Below are 23424 nucleotides of genomic sequence, written 5' to 3'. Positions count from 1 at the left end.
GTTCTCATTGGCTTGTTCAAAGGCTTAGTAGACTTCTGTGCCAGAACTAGTAACTCAACTCAGACTTCCAGACTCCTTGTCTTGCACTGAAATGCAAGCCTGTCCTTCTTCTTCAGGAGAGGCCGCCTTTCTATGGGATTTAACATGTAGGTAATACCACAGGATGCTCACACACAGCACTGGGGCTGTTGTTCCGAGAAGTGTAACAGAGGTACTGACCATCTGTCAATAAAATCTGAGGGCTCCGTCTGTAAGAGTAATGGCACCAGAGGCACTTGTATAGGTTCAATTCCAATTGGAGTGATTACGATCTATCCCTCTATAGTTTCTCTTCAGTTTAGTTTGAATATGGTCTTTTCTTTCCACTTTGTGTCAAATCACTCTGTATAATTGGTGCCCTCCATAAGCTCACCACTGTCTTAATACCCAGGAAAAGATATCCGATTCTGTCCTTTACAGATATCAGACATTTATTCTAAGCAGTGGTAATTCTCTAAAGAGGTGTCTTGAATGAATAGTAAGAACTCATTAACTAATACTAGGCTGCTGCACTGCTCATCTCTGTGACTGACCATGTGGATAGTTTCATTGTACATAATTAGATCATAATATGGAGAAGTTTCCCTAAACGCGCTTCTTTCTCTTTGTCATATAACACTGATAAGGAGGACAAACAACAGCATAACATTTGATAGTATCTGTGTGACAACACTACAATTTTGGCAATGCAATAGAAATAATGTACTTAATTCTTGAAGTAAAGCATTTGCAGGCAGTTTAAAATTTACATATTAACCTGTGGATTTGGTATAGACATAACCGTGGAAACTATTTAACAGTGAAAACCAGAATGGCATAGATTCCATGTCTTTGGAAATGTATATACCTTCTGAAAAGTAAGAAAGAGATATTGGGTAACTCTGCCACATTGGCCTCTCTGTCCAAATCCAGTTCCCGGAGGGCTCTGCCCCCCCAACTGATGCATGTCAGGAATTTCCTTTTGTTTCTTACTGAAGTGGCCCCATCACTACGATGGTGCCATCTGGCATCCAGATATTATTGTTTGCCTTTTTTTTTTTTTTTTCCCTTCTTTTTATGGCTAGCACGAGGGTTATTTATGGCAATATGTTAAAAGCTGGGTATGGTGTTAACATACAAAAGCATTTCTCAAGAGTTAGTGACAGAAATCTTTTAAACAACCCCCCCCCCACCCATAAAACCAATCTCATTACACGCAGAAGAACCCACGCTTTTTAAGTCATGACCACTGTTCTTTCTGACTCCACTGTAATGCTGTGCTGGTGTAATCAGCTACAGTGCAAGAGGTCAGACAGAAAGATACTGTGGCTTCTCTCTTTGATAATGTCTTATCAAAGACAGAAATAGAAATATAGAAATAGAAATAATGTATTTCTAAGGCCTACTGAATGGTCGCTTCAGAGATGGACAGCAATAGGAGAACAATATATACAATGCCATAAGACAGCAAGGACTTCTCCCCTTACACCTTTGTCTTAGCAGAGATTACAATACTTGCTTACTGGTCTGGAGTATTTCCTATTAGTTCTGTCAAAAAATAATATTTAATTGACTCTGTGTAGGGATGCAGCAGGTCAAACACAGATTTAACCATTCCGTCTAGCCTCCAAGTGGCTGAACTGGTTGTAAGTAATTCTTTGACCAGCAGAACCAATGAAGACCAATTTAACATGGATTTGGATTTTAAGGTTGAAAGCACAAGTGGATTCTCTGATTTCTCTTGTGGACCAAACTCTTTTAGAAAGTGTTCCTTCAGATGGGGAATTAGTAGGCTGACAGTTTTCTACCTAACCATCTATCTCAGTGAAACGTGCGGGAAACTACCACTGAATTTCCTGGTGAATATTAACCAAATTTGACAGAGGGGTAAAGTTCCTTGTGATAACTTTATACCTCTGTCAAATTCTGTTAATAGCAATAAATTCAGACATAACTGAGGGAAGAGGAAGGCAAATGACAGACAGACATATACAGACAAAATTAAACTCTAAGACCTGCTTCCTTTGGAAAATCCTGAAGAAATAAACAATGGAAGTCATTAGACACAGACGGAATAAAACTGCGGCATCTGCTGCCCTAGCAGCACAATTTAGAGAATGATCACAAATTACAGGTAGAAGGACAGTGCAAAAAATGTATGTAGCTTTATAACTCATAGTTTGCAATTTCATAACAAAAAATTATTCAATAGAAAGTCATTATAATTACAAGGCAGCATAAGACCTCAAAATATACGAGAAATTTTGTGGAAAATTTCTGCTTTTGCTTTTAAGTTTCCAATCAAAAGTAAACTTTGAGGAGGACAAAACAGTTGCTTATAGATGGGAATTGCTTTCTTTGCCTGAAGAATGATAATGAAGAAGAGACGACTTAGGGGCAAAGTGTGGTCTGCTGGCTACGAAGAATTATCCTGTCTGTAGAGGAGAAGGGGGGCAGTGACTTGATGACATAAGAAAGCTCAGGAAGAACATCAGATGAAGTGTAGAAGGATGAGTCCTTACTGACATCTACCTATGCGCAGTCATGAAATCAGTTGCTATTGCACCAGTACAGAGCAAGCAGGAAAATCACGTAAACATATCTTGTCTGAAGAGACTTCCAGCATTTCAGCTTCTAGCAGATACGCTCACAAACTCAGTACTGCCTTCTCAGCACTTGGCTTATCATTTCTCTGGAGGTCTCCTGCTTTACAAATTCTCCCTCTCCACTCCATGCTGTCACTCCTTTCCCCATCATTCTCTCCCTGACAAACTGAGGAGTAGGGTCTCAGAGAAAGCCTGTCCTGGCTCCCTCAGCTCAATTCCCACCCTCAAACCAGCTCCGCTCTACTGAATTAGGGCAAGGGTAAGGCCTGCTCAGAGAAGGGGAAGCACACAATTAAAATTATTTTTTACAAGCCCTGATGTGTCTTCCGAAAATATTTACAGCAAAGTAAGACACTACAAAGAAATGAGATGCTTAGGTAGATAAACAGTATCAAACAGAATCATAGAATCATAGAATATCCCGAGTTGGAAAGGACCCATAAGGATCATCAAGTCCAACTCCTGGCACCGCACAGGTCTGCCCAAAAGTTTAGACCATGTGACTAAGTGCACAGTCCAATCGCTTCTTAAATTCAGACAGGCTTGGTGCAGTGACTACTTCACTGGGGAGCCTGTTCCAGTGTGCGAGCACCCTCTCGGTGAAGAACCTCTTCCTGATGTCCAGCCTAAACTTCCCCTGCCTCAGCTTAACACTGTTCCCACGGGTCCTATCACTGGTGATTATGGAGAATAGGTCACCTGCCTCTCCACTCCCCTTCGCAAGGAAGTTGTAGACTGTGATGAGGTCCCCCCTCAGCCTCCTCTTCTCCAGGCTGAGCAGGCCCAGTGACCTCAGCCGCTCCTCATATGTCTTCCCCTCTAGGCCCTTCACCATCTTCGTCGCCCTCCTCTGGACACTCTCCAACAGTTTAACGTCCTTTTTGTACTGTGGTGCCCAGAACTGCACACAGTACTCGAGGTGAGGCCGCACCAGCGCAGAGTAGAGCGGGACGATCACTTCCCTTGACCGACTAGCAATGCCGTGCTTGATGCACCCCAGGATACGGTTGGCCCTCCTGGCTGCCAGGGCACACTGCTGGCTCAAATAGGTGTCAATAGGTGGTCATGTTCTAATTACTCAAATTCACAATCAGCAAAAGAGCTGGCAACATCACACACAGTCTCACACCAGCTGGCATTTGATCCAGTATCTAAAAAAAATCTCACCATTTCTGACACTTAGATGAGCATGCAACTACACTCCACGCTGACCATTTATCAGTCAATACACATGGGTGATAGTCCAATATCTGTCAGCATGGTGAGCCATGGGATACTACCTTGTGTCTCTCTAGCTACAGAAGGAGAGGCCAAAAGATGCATTATCCTGTAATTCACCTTACTTTTCAACATATTGGTGTATTTGAAATTGTTATGTAGTTGAGTGATGCTATAAAACTTGGCACCAAAGTTGATTGTTAACTGTGTCTTGGTGAATTCTGAATGTTTTGTATCCCTTTTTTTTTTTTTTTTTTTTAATGTCACTATATACCTTTAAATAATCTAATAAACAGAACCTAAATTGAATATGTGTTTAAAGCTAGAAATTAAAGAAAAATGCTATTAATAGTAAAGCACTGAAACCAATTTTCTGGGGAAGTTCACCACTCAAGGTCACTGTCAACAGATTAGATAGTCTGAAATAATGTGCATATGGCTGTTAAGGTTTACAGACAGGGATTGCATGGATGTGCCTTTCAGCACAAGCTTTCTAAGTTTTTATTTGGCCTTTCTGGCTCATGCCTTATCACTAGAAATCATTCCAAGGTGAACACAAGACATGGATATCTCCAAGCTTTGGGAAAGTTTGTACAAAGAGTCTGACTTTTCACCCTCTATTTTAGCTACTAGTCAACATGTATAAAAATCTATAGCTGAATTAAATTTAATGTCATATCGATTTCTCATCAGCCTAAAATAAAGATTATTCATGCTTGCAGAGTCGTGCCTTGTAAGGAAAGAAATGTACAAAACGTTGCCCCATGGCAGAATGAACTTAGACGAGACAGTGCTCCACTGTATTAGTATCCCACTGGTATGATTGAACTGTCGCGTGAGATGGGGTAAAAAGATAACAGGACCTTTGGAGGTCAGGGCCTTTGTTGCAATAGTAAAACTGTAAAGTAAGGAGATGTCATAGATGCAATTAAAACTACTTAAAATTCTTGAACTCCTTCTTCTTTCCCTGTTACAGCACCACAAGTAATACACACATAAGCTTTTCTAGAGTATTTTATTAAAATGCATATGCTTATTCTATATGAATCCCTTCTTGCTAATATTTAAAGCTACACACAATCATATAAAATATTACTGCACTCTTTTTCTACAGCACTGACAACAGTCTTCAAAAAATTTACCTAAAACTTTGCCACTGTATGAAATTGCTGCAAATTTTTCTAAATATGACCACATATCAGCATGATTCCATTTGGTAAAATACCTGGCAATACATATTTTTATTTATGCCTTCAGAAGTTAATTGCAGTTTGCTAAATGCACATTTAGTTAAGTGGTTTACTATAGTGCACCAAGCCACAAGCAAACATTCAGAAATACAGAATTTTCTAGACTTTGCTTGTGAATGAATCAACTAACAAAGTTTATTCTGGAAACAGTAAAACAGCTTATTATATTATATGCTATAGCTGCTACTAATATATCTATATACACACGTATGAATATGTGCAGTTTTATAAATGTGTGTATATAAATGCATGTGTATATACATATATGTGTATACATGTATGCATTTATGTACACATGAGAGATGGATTAATAAATTTATTATTTGGAGGGTGCTTTATGTATATCTCTTGCTCTGTGTCAACGTTCCAGTTGCACACAAATTCAATTCAGGAGAATTGAATCTGTGCCAAAATTACAATTCTATTGCATAATGAATAATATTTATTTGTCCAATACACAGCTGCAGTTGCAACTAAAATACCATGTGCTCAGCCATGAGGAACTGATACTGATTAAACTATGAACACAAGTTACAGTTATAACACTCATTTTTCATAGTTCCTGGATAAAAAATCTGAAACATAATCATAATAGTATTTGTAATTTCTCAGTCTCATTGCTAATGGCTTATATGATATGCCATTCTTACTGCAGTGTCCTTTTCATTGCTATTTTATTAGGCTAAGGATGATTAATTATTCATAAAGTACAATAAAACACTATTCTAAAGGAATTTCTGAGAGTTTTTTAGGTCACTTAATTTTTCTAAATTCTCTTGCACTTCTGCTGTTAATGAAGTGGAGTGCATGTGGAAACTGCTAGATCATATTTTCAACAGCACCATGTCATGAATTTGGTACACCAGTTCAGATTCCTACAATTAGATTTTCTTACTGATATGTTAAAAAGGCAGCTATCACCTCTATATGGAAATATTCTATTCCATTTTTTTATTGTAGGCTTCCTTTTTTTCTTCATCACTAACTGTTACTATTTTATGCCCTCCATGTCCTTCTGACTCAAAATATACAAAACAGAAGACAAATGAATAGAAAAAAAGAAAAAGAAGAAAAATAGGGACATAATGAATTAATTCTATATACCTAAGAGGAGAAATGTAGTTTCGATTATTTCAGGCAGCCTAGGGCATGCAAGGGGATTGTCAACATATATACATAGGCAAATCTGCCATCCAAGAGGTTCCATGGCAGGAGGACGAGTTGGGTTTATGAATGGGTTACAAGGTGCTGACTGAGATCACGCTTGCAAAGGTGGCTAGGCAAGGGCGATTAAGTGGCTAGGAAAGCAGGTTGGGAAAAACGCATGAAATTATGAAGTATGATGATAAAGCAATCCAAACCATAGGGCTGAGATTTTAATTTATTTTATGTTAGAGTTAATTCACTTCGTTTGCTGCTACTACACTATTCTTGGGGGGTAGGGTGGGGATCCTCACTGGCTGCTCTATATTTTACCTCTTATTTCACAGGTCTATTGTGATGATAAATAAAGGTGCTGAGGTGCTGAGACACACTGGTGTTGTGCATCATATAACTACTTTAGGTAGACAGACTCACGCTATAATATTATTGTAAATGACCTTAAATAAAACATGCATATATTTATTCAAATTCAGTCTGCATTTGTCCTCTTAAACTGTGCCTCTTCATACTTAAATGTGACACAGCCTTAAGTGCACTAATTTCCACCACGTCAGTTCAGCTCCAGATCCTCATCTCACAAGGAACTGTTGTGAAAATTTTTTTAAGACTTACGATGGTTCTTCAGACACCACTGCTCCTTCTTCGAGCTCCTGAGCCTGTTTGTACCATGGCAACTTTGCTTCCACAGGAAGTTTCTCTACAGAACAAACACAAGCACATCAAAACAAAAACCATGCAGCAATGCTCCTATGTGTGCCTGCCTCTCCTCTCTCACTGAGTAAGCCTCATATGTGTCTTCATTCACATGGAGGCTGAGCACAAGAGAAAGGGGACAAAGGACAGAATTATGGAGTTCTTATTATGGAGTTGTGACCTGGATTATAAAGCTCAAGAGATTAGTTATATGACCAGATAGTTTATTATTGCAGCTAAAAACGCTATGGTGTTCTAAGGTGAATTAAGTCACATTTCAGAACACGCAACTGGGCTACAAAACTAGGCATATTTAAAAGTATTTTTTTGGAGTCAGACTTGCAAGTGTAATGACCCTTCATTGAAAGCTGTGAAGACGAAATGTATAAACTCCTTGTGCTCACTCTTGAATTTTAGAACTTCAGAAGACACATTAATCTTGTTTTTGATAGATTACAAAAAGGAAGAAAAACCTGATTTGATGAGTGATACCACAAAACCCAGAGAAACTGTAATAAAATGGTCATGCTATACTTTTCAACTTTATCAGTTCATCGGCTATGTGGATTTAAAAAACGAGCTTGATACTTTTTCTGTCATTTCTGATGGAAAACAGTGGAGCTGCTTTTTCTCCCCTCCAGGATATGCACACAACATAAAGCGTTGCTCTGTTCTGGTGAGTGCAGGGCCATTCCATTTTTTGAGCCAAATTCCGCTCTCATGCAGTGTCAAAGTGGAGCATTTCAGCTGAAGGCAGTGGAGCTGTTTTAGCTCTACAGGAGTATAAAGTAAGAGCAAATTTGGCACCATAATTTGAAAATGAGCTCTGCATTTTAACAAAAATGTTTTGGGCCAGGATCAGGATAAAAACACAAATAAAACAGAGTGAAACTCAGACCACTGAAGAGAACAAGGGCTAGGCTTATTTGCCATTCACAAGCCACATAAGCCTTTCAAGTTTAGGTAATGTGTAGATATTTATTTGCCAATAGGAGCAGATTAATGTCATACAGAATATTTGAGAATTTTCTGTAACTTTGTTGTGGGTAAGAATGACCTTTTCATATATGTACATGAAATTTCCAAACTGTTAGATGTATCATCGAGGAACAATAATTTACAACTTGATTTCACAGCTACTGCAGCTTTTCTTGGACCAAGATATTAGCTGGGAAAAAAAGGGACAGTAATATAGTTACTATGCCTGTCTCCCAGAAATAGCTTGCCAAGTTCTTACTCTAACATATTTATTAGTGCCATTTGAGGATGAATATTTGCCAGCACAGCTCTTAGTTTAATCCATATTTTACCGCTTTTGTTATCCAAAAAATGTAGGAGATATTTCTATTTTTATGCATTGCAGCTTGTTTTATGGGTTTTGGAAAGCCAGATCTTGCTTCTACACTTTTTTTCCTTGGATGCAAGTGCTTGTAAAAAGCAAAAGCTCTCATGTACAGTTGTCTGCTACATGACTTTTTAAATAAGATTTCTTTTTTAGAGGTGTGTATTCAACAGGAGAGACAGGTAAAGTCAATTATAATCTACATTGTAAAATGATTTGGAGGATCAGAAATGTTGATGCTATAGAGTGTGCTTAGACCAAAAAAAAAAAAAAAAGAAAAAAAAAAAAGAAAGAAAGCCACTCCTAACATAAGCTACTGAAGACATTTTAATTTTGGAGATTAAGGTAAAATCTCTGTTTTTGTAAGAGAGTTCCAGTGAAAAACACTTAAATCCTATATTATACATAAAGTTCTATTACATGAATGCACATTCTCTATTAAAATTGAAAATCATTTCTTAATCCAGGGTTATCCTTTTTTCCCATTATTGGTGTAAAACAGAGTGCTTGAATAAACTAAAATGAAATAAATAACATCAACTATTTGCATTTTGATTTTCTTTAGCACAGTGCATTAAAGTAAAAGTGTATTCCACAGTTTTTTGTTTTGATATTTTAATCAGCTAGGAACATTGTTTTCCTGCTTTATTTTAATCCAGCTCCAGAAGGAAAAAACATGGTAAGATTAACACATTCAACAGAAGTGAGGTACTTTACTACAACCACTGCTTTAAATTTATAATGCTAGATTCATGACACAAAAATTACAAGCTTCCATCATATAAATGGAATAATTTGGATTGGAAGAGACCTCTGGAGAATGTCTGGTCCAGTTCTCTTCTGAAAGCATGATATAGCCCTCAGTTACATGGGTCTTCAAACATTACCACCTGCATTACGGAGGAAGAACTGAGAGAGAATTGCAGAACCAAGATGAAGAGTAAAATTAAACCCAATCAAAACAGTATTCTTCACGTAGAGCCTTCCATTCCATGGGAAAAGATGGGAGAAAGAAATAACCACCTACAACTGGATACTAATGATGTATGTACTACAAGGTGCAGCACAAGAATTCATCTCGGGTAAAGATGCCACTCTGTTGCAAGAGTCTGCTTCCAGCAAGCAGACATGTACAACAGCCATTTGTTCCCAGACAAATCCCATTGGAAGAGTTTTCTTGATGCAGGCAAGCATAGCTTTCCTAGCTGGTCTTGCCGCTTTTCCCAGGTTCCATAGGCAGAAGTCAGTTGTGGGTGGTATACACCACCTGATTTTTGGCGTTTTACTGCATTTTGCTTACACTGTAAGCTGCAGGCAAACAGGAGTTTGCTTTACTTTGTATCTGAACATTATAAACAGATAAAGCCCCATAAATGTGGCTGTTTGACTGAGCCCAAGCCCACTGCATCTCAGAGTCATGCTAGTGCAGCCAGCACGAGCCTTTTATTCATCCTGGAACATGGACTGACTGAGCTTATGTTGTCTAGCAGTGTGCAGTGTAAACACACCCATTGCTCCCCTGAGGCTCTGCATCTGGGTTTTGCCACGGGGTGGCTGGTAGATGCAGAGAATTCCCATGTTCCAGACAGACAAACCTTGCAGCTTGACAAGCTTGTCTAATACAGGCCAGTGAGCACAGAAACTAAAATTCCAAATTTCACTCTTCCACCTCGGATCAGTATGAAGTTGCAGGTCACTTCATAATAAGGGTTCTTAATATGGACCAGCAATTCATTTTTCAGAAGGGATTGATTTTTTCTTATGTTGGAGTTTAGGTCTACAATTAAGTTCAACTACATTGCTGGAGCCCAGAAATTACCATAAATTACTGAAGGTACAGACTCAAAAAGGTTTCATCAATAGAGATGTACATACATACAAACACATACACACTGATATACCTGTGGAAACAAATTCTTGGGACTGGTGCTACTGGCCATTGCCCATTTATGTAGTCTCCAGGACTGATGGGACTTCTATCCCATAAGAACATCCAAAGGGCTTGAGAAGTTTGTCTTTCTCTCAATAAACTGTGGGGAATTTACCCCAAGCTTACTCTCTATGGGGCCCAACTCAAGAAACCATACCAATTGTGAGTCCCCCTTGTATAAAGATGCTTCAAGTATTTTTGCAGCCTTGCTAGTAAGAGGAACTTCATGGTGCAATACACAATGCTTGCTTCTGTCTGATTTAAGCATCCAAGTTGTGAGCAGGCTCTTTAAAATTATGGCTACGTTTATCTAATTTGAATGTTATTTACATATTTAATTCCTTTAGAATACAGTGCAAGTTTAGCTTTGATATGATCAATGTGGTTTAAACTGCTTACACTGTGGTCAAATTTACATGTATTTTTGCTTGCTGGATCACAAATTAACAAAACCCTAGAGCTTATAAGAATGAAGAGCCAGCATTCACTCTACCTGGCTAGCAGGCAAACTGCAACAGGAATGGCAGGCCTTAAATGTGAAAATTCAGAATTCAGTGCAGGTGGAAACAGTGCTACTAATGACAAAACAAAATTGCTCAACATGGAAAAACACTGAAAACTTTATGAGAATCTTTCTCTCATTACCTTTGGGTTTGTAGCAAGGAGTGGGTACAATGCATTCTTCTTTTATGTGTGGCTTTGTTTTAGAGCTACAGCCTCCTGTATGCATCCCTCTGTGATCAATGCAAAGAACCACACGGTATCTGAGCCCTTGCCCACAGGTCACAGTGCACTGGAAAAAGGAAATAAAAGGAGGAATGAGGCAATGATTGTGGTAGGCCATGAGTGTGACAAATAAAAAGGGAATGTGCAACAGAAGTACATGTACAGCAGAGGTCAAAACATGATACAGAAATGCTCAACCCTGATCATAAATTATTCATAATATTTGGTAGTTACAGATGAGGCATGAAATTGGCATATATATTTGCCTTTGTGTTCTGCACGTTTATTTGGTTTAGACATTTAGCCTGCGGAACACATTTTTTTTTTTTTCTGTGTCACACTCTCAGCACTGGCTACTTGGCTTGTGGCCATCCATCCCAGATTGGATTTGCTCAGCAACACCCTGTCAACTTCACCTGGAGCCGCTCGGCTTTGCTTAAACAAAGTATTGGAGCTTATGGGTTAACAGGGGTGACACAGCTATTTTGAAACATGGCACCAAATAGAATGGGAAACTATTTAGGCTTTCTTCCCTCAGACAATTAAGTCTTTATTTATTTATTTATCTATTTATTTATTTATTATTTATGGTAAGGTACATCATGTTTTCACCTCCCTCTCCATCCTTTTTATAAGCTCTCTTTAAGTATTGAAAAGGTACAATGAGGTCTCCCTGGAGCCTTCTCTTCTTCAGGCTGAACAGCCCCAGCTCTCTTCATAGGAGAGGTGCTCCAGCCCTCTGATCATCTTTGTGGCACTCCTCTGGACCTACTCTAAAAGATCAACATCCTTCACGTGCGGGGGGGCCCCAGGCCTGGACGCAGCACTCCAACTGGGGCCTCACAAGGGCAGAGTAGAGGGAAAGAATCACCTCTCTCTCCCTGCTGGCCACCCCTCTGTTGATGCAGCCCAGGATGCAGTTGGCCTTCTGTGCTGCAAGTACGTACCTGCTGGCTCATGTCGAGCTTTTCATCCACCAGAACCCCCAAGTCCTTCTCTGCAGGGCTGCTTTCAGTGAGCTCTTCTCCCAGTCTGTGCTCATGTCTGGGATTGGCCTGACCCAGGTGCAGCACCTTGCACTTGGACTTGTTGAACCTCATGAGGTTCACATGGGCCCACTTCTCCAGCCAGTCTAGGTCCCTTTGGATGGCTTCCCTTCCTTCTGTTGTATCAACTGCACCACTCAGCTTGGTGTTGTCTGCAAACTTGCTGAGGGTGCACTCAATCCCACTATGTCATTGATAAAGATATTAAACAGCACCAGTCCCAAGACAGACCCCTGAGGTACACCATTCGTCACTGGCCTCCACCTGGACATAGAGCCATTGACCACCACTCTCTGGGTGCAATCATCCAGCCAATTTCTTATCCACTGAATGGCCCACCCTTCAAATTCATCTCTCTCCAATTTGGAGATCAGGATGTCATGTTCACAAATAGCTTACTGCTTTTGTTTTGTGCATTTCATTCATGTTCTCAGTCTATTGTTAGTAGAGGATCACAAATCAGTATTACTAATCTGATTTATTCTTCCATCATTCTCATTCATCACACTAATCCTATTAATACACTAAACCTCAATATTTACTTTGTAGATAGACAAATAGCATCATTGAAACAGAGGTCACGGTAATGAGGCAGGAAAATAATGAAAGTTACTAATTCAGCATGCTTACTAAACTATTAGCATTATTATCTGATTTTAAGATGTATTCTTAATACAGTAAATACAAAACCATCAAAGCAAAACTCATTACCGGTGACCACTCCTGAGCAAGCCACTTTGGGCAGTCAAATATATTGCAAGGTTGGACAACAGGCATCTTCGGAGTATACATGCATTTCCATTCTTCCACAGGGCTAATATGCCCTTGAATGTCTTCCTCCACACATGAGACACTGCGGCTTTGAACGCCCCCTCCACAGGAGGAGGAACAGGCAGTCCAGGGTGTACTTTCCCACCTGGGAAAAAGCAAAATGTAACGGAGAGGTGTCAGGAAAAGGAACCCTTGCTGCCCCCTTCACAGCCCCACAAATGCATAAACTGTTAACTGCAGTTGGTTTTCTTTTATTTCTGGTTACCATCAGTAAAAATTGCACATAAATATTTTATAAATGGTGATAACTACAAAGGACTCCAATGGGTGCTGTCTTTAAGTCACAGACTAGTAATGTGAAACCTCCTCTCTCCACTAAACCCATAACTACTACCATAGAAACTCTAAATACTTTTAAATTGATTCCTTTTATTTAATTGATGGGATTATCATATCTCCACAACTTGCCAGGTTCTGAGAAGTCTTTGTTACAAGTTACTAGAGTGTCAGTAAGCTCCTGAACTTATGATGTTCCTTTTGCTAGAATATACAGGGAAAAAGAAGTGTTTTTTTTGGGCGAAACAACTGAGTTGAGGAAAAAAAAAAGAAAAAAAAAAAAGAAAAGGATTAGTGGAAATTATCAAAGAAGAGAAGAGGAGGCTATACTGACAGGTTACATGGTATAGACCACATAGGCCTTGTTTCTTTACATCTTAGACAGTGGGAGGAATTCAGAAACCATCTTTTCTCAACAGGTGCCATTTGAAAATGTAATGACAAATTCCCAGAACAATGTGTATGTTCTGAAAAGTCATCCATACTTATGAGAACAATCTTTTTTTTTACAATGATGTGTATACATTAATGTATGTATCATTTTATATGTGTGTATATCTGTTTGCATAAAATGCAGACTGGTATTTCCTCTCTCGTATTCAAACCACTGTCACAGAGAGGACACAGGACTACTGCCATGATAGTCATGAGTGTGGCTATTCCTTTTGACAAGGAAATTTAAAAGAATATTTGAAAGATTGATTTTGGTCACAATTTTTCATTTTTTGACTTTTTTTCTTCCTAATCACAACAAAGGAATTATTTTTAAGTAACCCTTAAAGGATCACCAAAATTGTTAAACAAAATGAAAAATACTTATCTTTCCCTCTGACTTTTCATCATATCAACCCATCTTATTCTGACCAGCTCTAGCACATTTAAGCACTACCCACAGTTGGCTAATGGCTGAAAGTGCAGTAAAACCCTGTGTGAAATGGTTTATATTAATAGCTGTTTATGAATGGTAAATCCACTGACTAATTCTATGACTTATCACAAAGAAGTGGTCAAACCACATTTGCACCATGTCTTATCCATCATCATGTGTTCTGCATAAGCTCTGTATGTCATAAATGGGTAAATGGACAACATTTTTAATTCAAATACGCTACCTGTGGCTCTTCTGGACAACTTTCCCAGCTAAGGTTTCTAAATACCAAAAATCTAAATGAAGAAGTCTCAAACTGAAATTTGGAAGCAGCAGAAACTCCTGCCACCAGCCTGAGGCAGGCATAGGAGCGCTGTGGCTGGAATTCCATGGAGTCACTGGGACAGGCTGCTGGATGCCTTGTGCCACCTTGGCAATACAAATCAGCTTAAATCTTGGCCAGCATTTTGGTCTTTAGGTTTCATATGGACATAAGACAGAAAGGTAAAAGTTTTCTCTGCCGTACAGCTCTTCAAGAAGGAGTCACAGCTCCTTCTGAGTTACAAAGGGTGCAACGCTGAGGATCTGTGAGAGAAAATGGTAATGCATTAAAGTAAGCACTGTATCTACTGAACTGTACCTTTCCTTGGTGATAAAATTCAAGGTGGAGGGATTAATAGGGAAATCTTGCAAAAACACTTTCCCAAATTTTGTCTCTACTTCTCCAGGAGTGTTTGTCATTCTCCTCTGCCCCTGATATTAGGTGCCACTATCAGACAAGTACTTTTGTGTGTGTGTGTGTATGTTAGGTTGGTTGGTTGGTTTGAGGGATTTTTTTATTTTTATTTTTTATTTTTCCTAAACTCTGCAGGTTGGGAGGAAAGACATATTTTGTCCTTCTGGCTTAGCCCTCTCTTGTGCCAGCCTCATATTCTGTTCAGTGTCTGCTGTCTCTGTCTCTGAGAGAACTGATCTGTGGCTGTGTCTTCCATTAGCCACTCACTGTGGTCTGTATATGATTTCTTCACCAAGCTGAGACTAACGTGTTACCAAGGAGGCTTTTTTTTTTTTTTTTTTTTCCCCTGTGGCATGATACTATGGAACACAATAAATTAACAAAGGAAGAAACAAAGCACAATATCACTGCATGTCCAGGCAGTGTTTCAAACCCAACAGGTTATTCTCCTTCAGCATTTTTATCAGCACAAGCCTTATTAACTGTTTTAAAAGTAATTACTCAAGTAATTATTTTCATAAGAATCTCACGTCTTACATTAAAGACATTTTAACTGTGAGATATTAAATAACATACACCAGGCCTTGACCTTATTCCTGTCCCTGATCTCTGAGTTCTCAGAGGAGCCACTGGATTAATGTCCCTGGGAAGGCATTAGCATTGGTTTGCTGGATCAGGACATATCACAAATGCTGTCTAAAACGAAAATTTCACAATTTATAAGCATGCAGGAAACAGCACTGTCAGAGAGAGAGATCTGATGGTTCATTGCAAAGCCACAGATCACAGTCCTGTTCAGAGATGAATAAACGGAGAGAAAAGGAAAGGTGAGAAAGAAGATGGAGGGATGGGTAGGGTGGGGATGGGTGGGGGGAGAGAGAGAAAGGGACCACACACTTAATAAAGCTACATTACTGCTTCAGCTAGAATACCGTTTCAGCTCTGCAGCAATAGAATTTATAACAGGTTAGTGCCTGAACATCTGCAGGTTAACGTGCAGCATTCAGAGCAAGAGGAAAGACACATCTGTTATCTTGATTTGAGAGCAAAGCAGAAATACAGAGAAGACTAAAAAAGCCTTAAATGTATTAGTTAATCCTAGCATCTGGTTGATTGTTTTACATACCGAGGAAGGGGATGGTAGAGGTCATAGGGCATGATCTGCTTGTATCCATCACTGTTAGGAACAATAATGCCAACCCTCTGAGTAGAAGGTACACATAATAAAATAAACACTAAATGATTACATTATACAACTTTTTTTTTTTTTTCACAGTATTATATCGATCTCTCTCTCTCTAAAACATAACAAAGAAGATATTTTACCTAAGTTTCACATTTAAAACTTTTGCTTTCATCCAACAGTTTCCAAAGCATTCAAAGATCAAAACACCAATTGCTACTTTATTTTTATGAAGATACTATTCTTTGACTAAGAACCAACCTATTAACACAAATGATCCAAATGAACCGTTCAAATATTACTTAAATTTCTAAGGTGACTATCTGCCATAAAGAAAAAAGAATCTACATGTAATACTTTCTTAGAGTTTGGATCCAAAGTCACTGAAGATAATAGGAGAACTGTCCGTTTCAGAGAGCTCTAGATCAAACCCTTTTTTAGCTATTATATGGTTGTTTCTGCCCTTCAGATAAAATGTCTGCTTTAAGTGGGGCTGGGATTAGAAACTGAGAATACCACAGTGCAAGTAAACAAATCTGCAATTCATGTCTCTCCACTTTAAATCTGTTGCATTTCATTCATCTTCAGAACCTGTCTCATTATTTGAGCATTACTGGAAGCCAGAAGGAACTGGAGAGAAGAGTAACATGTCAGGGATTGCTATTTTTTCTTTGGCACTGACATGGCTGATTGGCTTGGTTAGCTAAAATGTAATTAGCATAACATCTAAAGCATATAACATCTTTTACAACAGGCAATAGTGTAGATCAAAATTAGTAATTATCTGAACCATTATCATGCCCATAACGTGTGAGATGGATATCACTTGACATATTGGCAACTCCAAGGACTCACTGAATTGCTAGCCTGGAATTTCATAATTTGTCTGCACTTTTTATAGATTCTGACAGAGTAACTCTCTTCCCACATCCTCTCCCAATTACTAGGCATGTCTATTAATGTGAAACATGATCCCAGAGCACCTCATAAGACAGCTTCATCAGAGCCAGTGTGCAACAGGGGACTTAGATGGTGCAGGTGGACAGAACTATCAGGGTGAATGCCAGTTGTAGTAAAATAGAGAACAAGTCCCTACACAAGTAAGAATGAGAGGAAACTGGCTGAAAAGAATGAGGGTGGTGTTTGAGAGCCTTATATAGAAAAGAGATGTATGTTGCTGTGCATTTCTGTAAGGAGAAGAGAGCAAAGGATAGGGAAGGGAGAAAGTATTCCCCATCCTCAAAACAGTTCCCTGAAAAGTGGTCTAAGCATTCAAAGGAGACTTGACATGCTAAGTCTTCTTTCAGTCAACAGGGTTTTTATGGGCAATTTGACTGTGACAGGAGAATGGATCCCATTGTGTTTTCACAGTGGAGAGTCAGCATTAGGTCAGTGTGCTGGAATTTTCCAGCTAAAGCACGGAAAGACAGAAGCCCTGGGAGTGTGTGATGAGTTATGAACGGCTCCTTCTCAGGTTAGCAACCTTTGCAGTCACAGGAGTCCTCTGTGCTGGTCTACAAGATATTTGTATCTACAGAGAGCTGCCCATCTCCACAAAAACTAAAAATCTAGGGCAGACAGATCTGGTATTGGGAAACTTTGGAAAAGACAAATGTGTCACTTATGCAATGGCCAGCAAGAAAGTCTTCAGACTTAGTTCAGACTTAGACTGACTGGTAAATGCCTGCAAAAGTGAGAAATAGATTTTTTTTTCTTTTTTGATACTTTTGGGAATCTGTGCTCTTTACCTGACTGCCCTGCCACTGCTGCTGAGTTCTCTGAGCACTCCGAAGCCTCTTGCACTTCCCAGCTCATCAGCTTGCTGAGGAGTGGTTGGAAAAAAGATTAATATACCAAGTTCAGAAATGCAATAATTATACTATAAAAGCATCTACTGCCTAAGAAAGAAAAAGATTTCAAAACATTTTTCTCTCATTGCAGTGAGAAATGTTGTCTTTCTAATAAATACAGTCTGTATGCATAATCTAGGTCTACATGCATTAGAATGCATAATATCCAAGGCCATTCCAATGGAAATAACTGTACCATGTCCAAACGCTGTTGTGAAGATTAAATAACATTTACAAAGCACTAAATTAATATTGTCATTGGAAAGGCTTACCCTCAAAGAATTCTGCATACATAAATTGCATTTCTGTAAATGGTATAAAGCTCCAAAGGATTATTGACACTGTCTTCGTGCATGTCTTCATGCATGCTGCCAAAGGTTCTCATATTACTACTGCAAGACGGTGATTCCCAGCAAGATAAGCCCCATGGTCACAATAAAGAAAAAGACCCTCACACTAACACACAAAATTTAAATTTATGACTTTGAACATCAACTTGAAGGTACAACAGAACAGCAGATGGGTATTGTACCATTAATGGCAACTGGATTTTTATTAGCTAGTCTTATTGGTTTTGTTTGTTTGCACACACAAAAAAAGCAGACCTAAGTGGACTATAAAAAAAGAAAACAAAACCCTCACATATGACTTTGGTGAATCATGTACTTTTTAAGTGGACAGAGTGGCTTAAATTCCATGAACCTATCAATCCATCATAATCCTACAAGAATACAGAAGAGATCTAGGATACAGGATTTGATCACTGTTCATTACTCAGACAATGCGATGAGTATAATGTGCTAAAGAGCAGAGCAAATAATAGTTCTCCTACTATACTGAAATTTCTGGCTGATGTGGGAGTAGCAGACAGGACTAATTCACACAACACCCAGAAAAAACTTGCTCTGGCAGGAGCAGGAGCATGAAGCAATTTTGAAGACTTGTTGTGTCTCTCATGCCTGAAATCTCTCATGTCTCTCCGACCTACAAGTTGTGTCACATACTCTACAGATTTGTTTGTTTTCCTCCTGAGTGCTGGCAGCTTCAGTACAATTGCTCTTCCAAGGCATATGTCCAGCTGGAACAGGAATTCCACATGCCAGAGGTGGGTGTGCAGCAGCCAGGTCTGCCTTCTCCGCAAACATTTGGCTTTCCCCTGGGATGGGTGCCTGCAGCAGCTTTCCTTGAAAGTCATGTTCAGTGTTGTCTTCCTTTGTAGCTCCATCTCCTCCTCCAGCTACCCCCTTAGCACAAATGGCAGGCTCAGTCGCCTTTCTCCTGTAGCTCCCCGATGATTCTCTCTTGGACAGCCCTTTCTGCCTCCCTCTCCTTCATGCCCACAGCTCTTGGGTCAGGAGCCCACTGAGCTGAGCCAGGCATGGGGGTCTGAGCAGGGCTGCCCACACTCCCTATTGACTGGAACACCTCCTCCTACTTCCTTATGGGGACTCATACACTGAAGGTTTAGGCATTTGCTGAAATGTACTAGACTTGAGAATCAATGATTAGGGCAGGGGCTATACCATCTAAGAAATGGCCTGAAGTGTGCTTAGGATATTAACAGCAATTGGTAGATAATAATAAAAAGTTGAAGCAGGTAAGCTGGTTGTGGACAGCTAATTCATGAAGTGAAAGGGAGGGAACACTTGGAAGACCTGAAAAAGTTCATCATATAAGATATGGGTTTAGCATCCAAGCCAGAAACCCCCAGAGAATTGTGATTATCACTGGACAGGCTTGTGAAAAAGTCTCCAATTTAACACTACAAATCCTGGCACTAAGGTGTGTGACACTGCACCCTCCTTGCACAGTGCTCAGTGAAGATACCACAGTGAGACGTTATCACCTTTTCCTACAAGATCACTTTCTGCCCTGAGAAACAGATATTGAGACACTTAACAATATGGTAACTGTTAAGATATTCCATGTGTTACTCTGTAAAATTACCACTATTTCTATTTAGAGCTAGGGTTGATGACATCTACTAACCTTAGTTACTGGCAACATTCATTTTTGAATGCCTACTTTTGCAGGTAGTGGGTACTGTAATTCTCAGCCAGTGTGAATTCCATTTTTGTTTTCTTGATCACTGTGCTTAATCCTTTAGGTATAGATCATTTTACAATTAGTTCACATTACACTCAATCAGTGTGGAACTTGAAGAACCACCATGTATTTTGTCTTTAATGTTTTTATGTATTCTTAGCATTTTGTAGACTGGTGAAAGCCAATGTTCACTACCTAAACATTTTTAAATGGACTCAATGGATATTTAAATAACCTACTTAAATTTATGAAGGATTGCTGAGAAAGCTATACTTCTATGTCAACCTCTAGAAACCTCACACTTTAGACAGTATGTCTGTTCAGCACAGTATCTCATCTTTATGATAAATGACTTCTTCATGGTATATAGACTTGAAATTCTAAAAAACATAATTTACTTATCACTAGCATAGGTTGCTAAAGACTAATTTCTTTACAGAACTAGAAATAGGTGTTATCAATTGGAAGCAGCGAAAATGCTTCCTTCTTGTAGCATGACTGTAATGTTTCTGAAAATTTTCTCCCTTTTATATTCTGTTTAATATTTTATGGTGGTATGGATAAAGAATGATTGATACAAGGACAGAAATTAGTTTTATTAACAACGGGATATCCACTGTAAATGTCTTTTAGTGACTATTTTACTACTTGCTGCAGTTCAGGTCTCTTCTAGGACTTAACAAAAATAGATTGTTTTCCTATAACTTCATGTTGGACAGACAGATATCTGTATCTGATATTTATTACAGTACAAGACCTATTTTCCCACTTTGTGGTTTGTTGTCTGATGCATCCTAACAGCTTGTTTCTGCCTTTGTGTTTTTCTTTAATATAAATTATCCCCTGAATTTGCTCTACTATTCATGTGTTTTAATGCTCTGATGAATGCTTCCTGGCCCACCCTCCCTACCTGTTCTGACAAAATTATTTTCTAGCTTAATTTAAATGCCTTTTGCCTTACCCAGTAATTCTAGCTTTTGCCTATTTGTCTTGAGAATAAAATTGCTTCTTTAGGCATTAGGAGTACCTGCAACTCATCTTTACGTTACTCTTGTACTCAATTGACCCTAGTTAAAACTATCAAAACATTGCCAGTGCTGTCAGCTCATTCTTCAGCTACATCTGTATCTAGAGACATATATGCTGCCATTTCTACTTGATGTATCACTGGTTCCAATTTAGTCTTTAGTCTTCCCAAAGACTTACCGAATGATTCCTTTCCTGCTGCTTTGAACTGTTTTTTGCATACTAAAATTCTTTCCCATTTCCTGTACATAATGTATGACTTAGGCTCCAGGAGCTTAGGTAGTACCTCTGTAGTTTTTTATCTTGTCAAAGTATCACCCTTTACGTTTACAAATGGAATGACTGACGTTGACTGTGCTCTCTCATTTGCAGGCAGCACACTTTTTGCTAATACCAGTATCTATTGGTATTAGTTTCTAGCACATGCAAATTCAGCCATGCTGGTGCAAAAGGCTTTTTTTTTTCCTTTTTTTTTTTTTTTTTCCCCTCCCCTTCTGTTTTTAAAGCCTTCATGTCTCCTCTCCCCATGGAACTGCTGTTTCTAGCTGATGAGCCTCTCTGTTTTTAGGAACTTTCACATGTATGTGATTGGCTGTGAAAATTCAGACCAGATCCAGCAATTAGAGGCAAACAAAGCTCAGACAAAACTGCAAGACAGAAAGTCTTTCTAAACCCCCTGTAACAAATTAAGAATTTAAGTAAGAATGCAAATCCACAGAAATGACCATTTGCCTGAGGCAAAGATCTGGAAAGGGCATTGCATGACCAGTGTCCTACATCCATGCAAAAAGCTGGGATGTTGTCAAAAAGCTCAGTATCTGCAGTAAATGTGGGATATTTTATGTGAAAGAGTATTCAAAACAAAATTAAAATCTTTCATATGTCTCACTTGAGGGCAATAACAATAAATGAGTCATTACATCTCAGACCCCTCTCATCATTGCAGATCTATGGCTGCTACTGTGCAAATCATAGAGTGCTGCCCATCTTTTAAGAAACATACCAGCACTCTGGTTTCATTCATTTTCCAAAAATAATGTATTGAAAATAGGAACACTGCACTGATGCAATACTTGTGTCTTAATTGCTGTCTACTTTAATACCGTTAGAGAAGTTGATAACAAGCTAAAAATTATACAATTGGCAATTTTCTGCTTCAGCTGCCAATTTATAATGAAGTAAGGAGACTTTTGTTACTGATTAAAAGGATACTTAGTGTTGCCCTTTTAATCATACATATTTACTCATTGCTACTTCTTTGTCTCTTGAATGAAGTGTATAGAAGTTATCATGCACACTTTTGCCCAATAAACTGCATAAACTTTCACTTCGCTAAGTGTATTGGACCTTAGGATCACTGACGACTTATGCTATGGAAAGGATTTCTCAATCCTCTGGATTAATATCCTAGACTTTTGTGTGCTTTGACTTATACTGCATTGTTCTTGTTAGATCAGCTAAAAATTAACAATTAAGAAAGTAAAATTTTATTTAAATTTAAGTTTCTTTTTGCTCAGGCCTGCCTCTGGCACCAGCTAGATGTGGTGTTAGGTAAGAATGTTCTGTGATAGTTAAGTGAGAATGCCAAAAGAAAAACTTTGATGGGAGGAAAAGGAGTTTGCAGTTTTGCTGCAGGACTACACAAGCTATTCATGTTTGAGAATTCTTTTAGATCGTTGGGTGTAAAGTTTTGCTTGAGATAGAGATTTTTCCTTTTTTTCTTTTTTAATTTTAATTTTAATTTTTATTTTTTTCCAGAGGTACTAACATTATTTCTGGTAGTAGGCTTACAGATAGTGCTCTGGGTAAATACTAGGATTTATGCCTGTGCAGATCAGACTGGCATTTACTGCAAAGTGATAAAAAGAATCCCACATGTTACAAGCTTGCTAATATGAAATTTTTGAGACAGCTGCTGCATGAAATTAGAATCTTTGCTGAAGATGCCTTTATAAGTCTTTATACAGTATTGAAATGTCCTGGTAAAAACATCATTAGAATTATGTGACTCAGAGAATCCCACATGAATGTGTTGCAGAAACAGGCAGTACATAAACAATAGATCCCATTGGTAAAAACACAGAACAATGTTGCTGGAAATGTGACCTCAGAGATGAAGATGAAATCTAGAGGCAGAAATGATGTTGCTCCAGAGAGTATCACAGAATGGTGAGCGGCATAAAAACATTTCACATCTTTGTGAAAATTTCTTTTTGGAGGAATGCTTTTGAATTATAAAAGGAATGGTATGTTCAGTTTACAGCATGTGAGATTTGTTCTGTGTAAGTGTTTAGCACATCCAGTTAAGTCAAGTCTAAACAGACTTTTTCTCAAAGCAGAAAAATAATCCCTTCACCTTTCATTAGAAGATACCAGCTGATGACAGCCAAAATCCCTCCCCCAAACTCTCCACCCTGTAAAGTGTTGGATAGTTCAGACTTGCCATTCATTGAACTCCTGAAATTTTGGATTTTGCCACATCGAAGAGGGGGTACACTAGATAATGTTGATGTAACCTGCTTCTCCTCTGAGTATGTGAAAAACGGGGTTTGCAAGAAAAAAAAAAAAAAAGTTTTATTTCCACAATCATTCAGCCCCAATTTTTCTTTTTGCTA

General features: G+C 38.7%; 1 protein-coding gene across 5 annotated transcripts in view; it reads right to left on the bottom strand.

Annotated features, from left to right (window-relative positions):
* ADAMTSL1 (ADAMTS like 1) overlaps nt 1-23424 on the bottom strand; it is a 476605-nt gene that overhangs the window by 90676 nt on the left and 362505 nt on the right. For all 5 annotated transcript variants that reach the window (XM_040540933.1, XM_040540934.1, XM_040540938.1 and 2 more), the window contains 4 exons: nt 15831-15881; nt 12705-12909; nt 10867-11014; nt 6869-6953 (listed from right to left, as the gene is read on the bottom strand). In XM_040540933.1, coding sequence (XP_040396867.1) covers nt 6869-6953; nt 10867-11014; nt 12705-12909; nt 15831-15881 — 489 coding nt within the window. The remainder of the gene's footprint in view (nt 1-6868; nt 6954-10866; nt 11015-12704; nt 12910-15830; nt 15882-23424) is intronic.

The sequence above is a fragment of the Cygnus olor genome, chromosome Z, assembly GCF_009769625.2.
Source record: "Cygnus olor isolate bCygOlo1 chromosome Z, bCygOlo1.pri.v2, whole genome shotgun sequence".
NCBI classification, from domain to species: domain Eukaryota; kingdom Metazoa; phylum Chordata; class Aves; order Anseriformes; family Anatidae; genus Cygnus; species Cygnus olor.
This window is presented reverse-complemented; position numbering and strand designations above follow the sequence as displayed.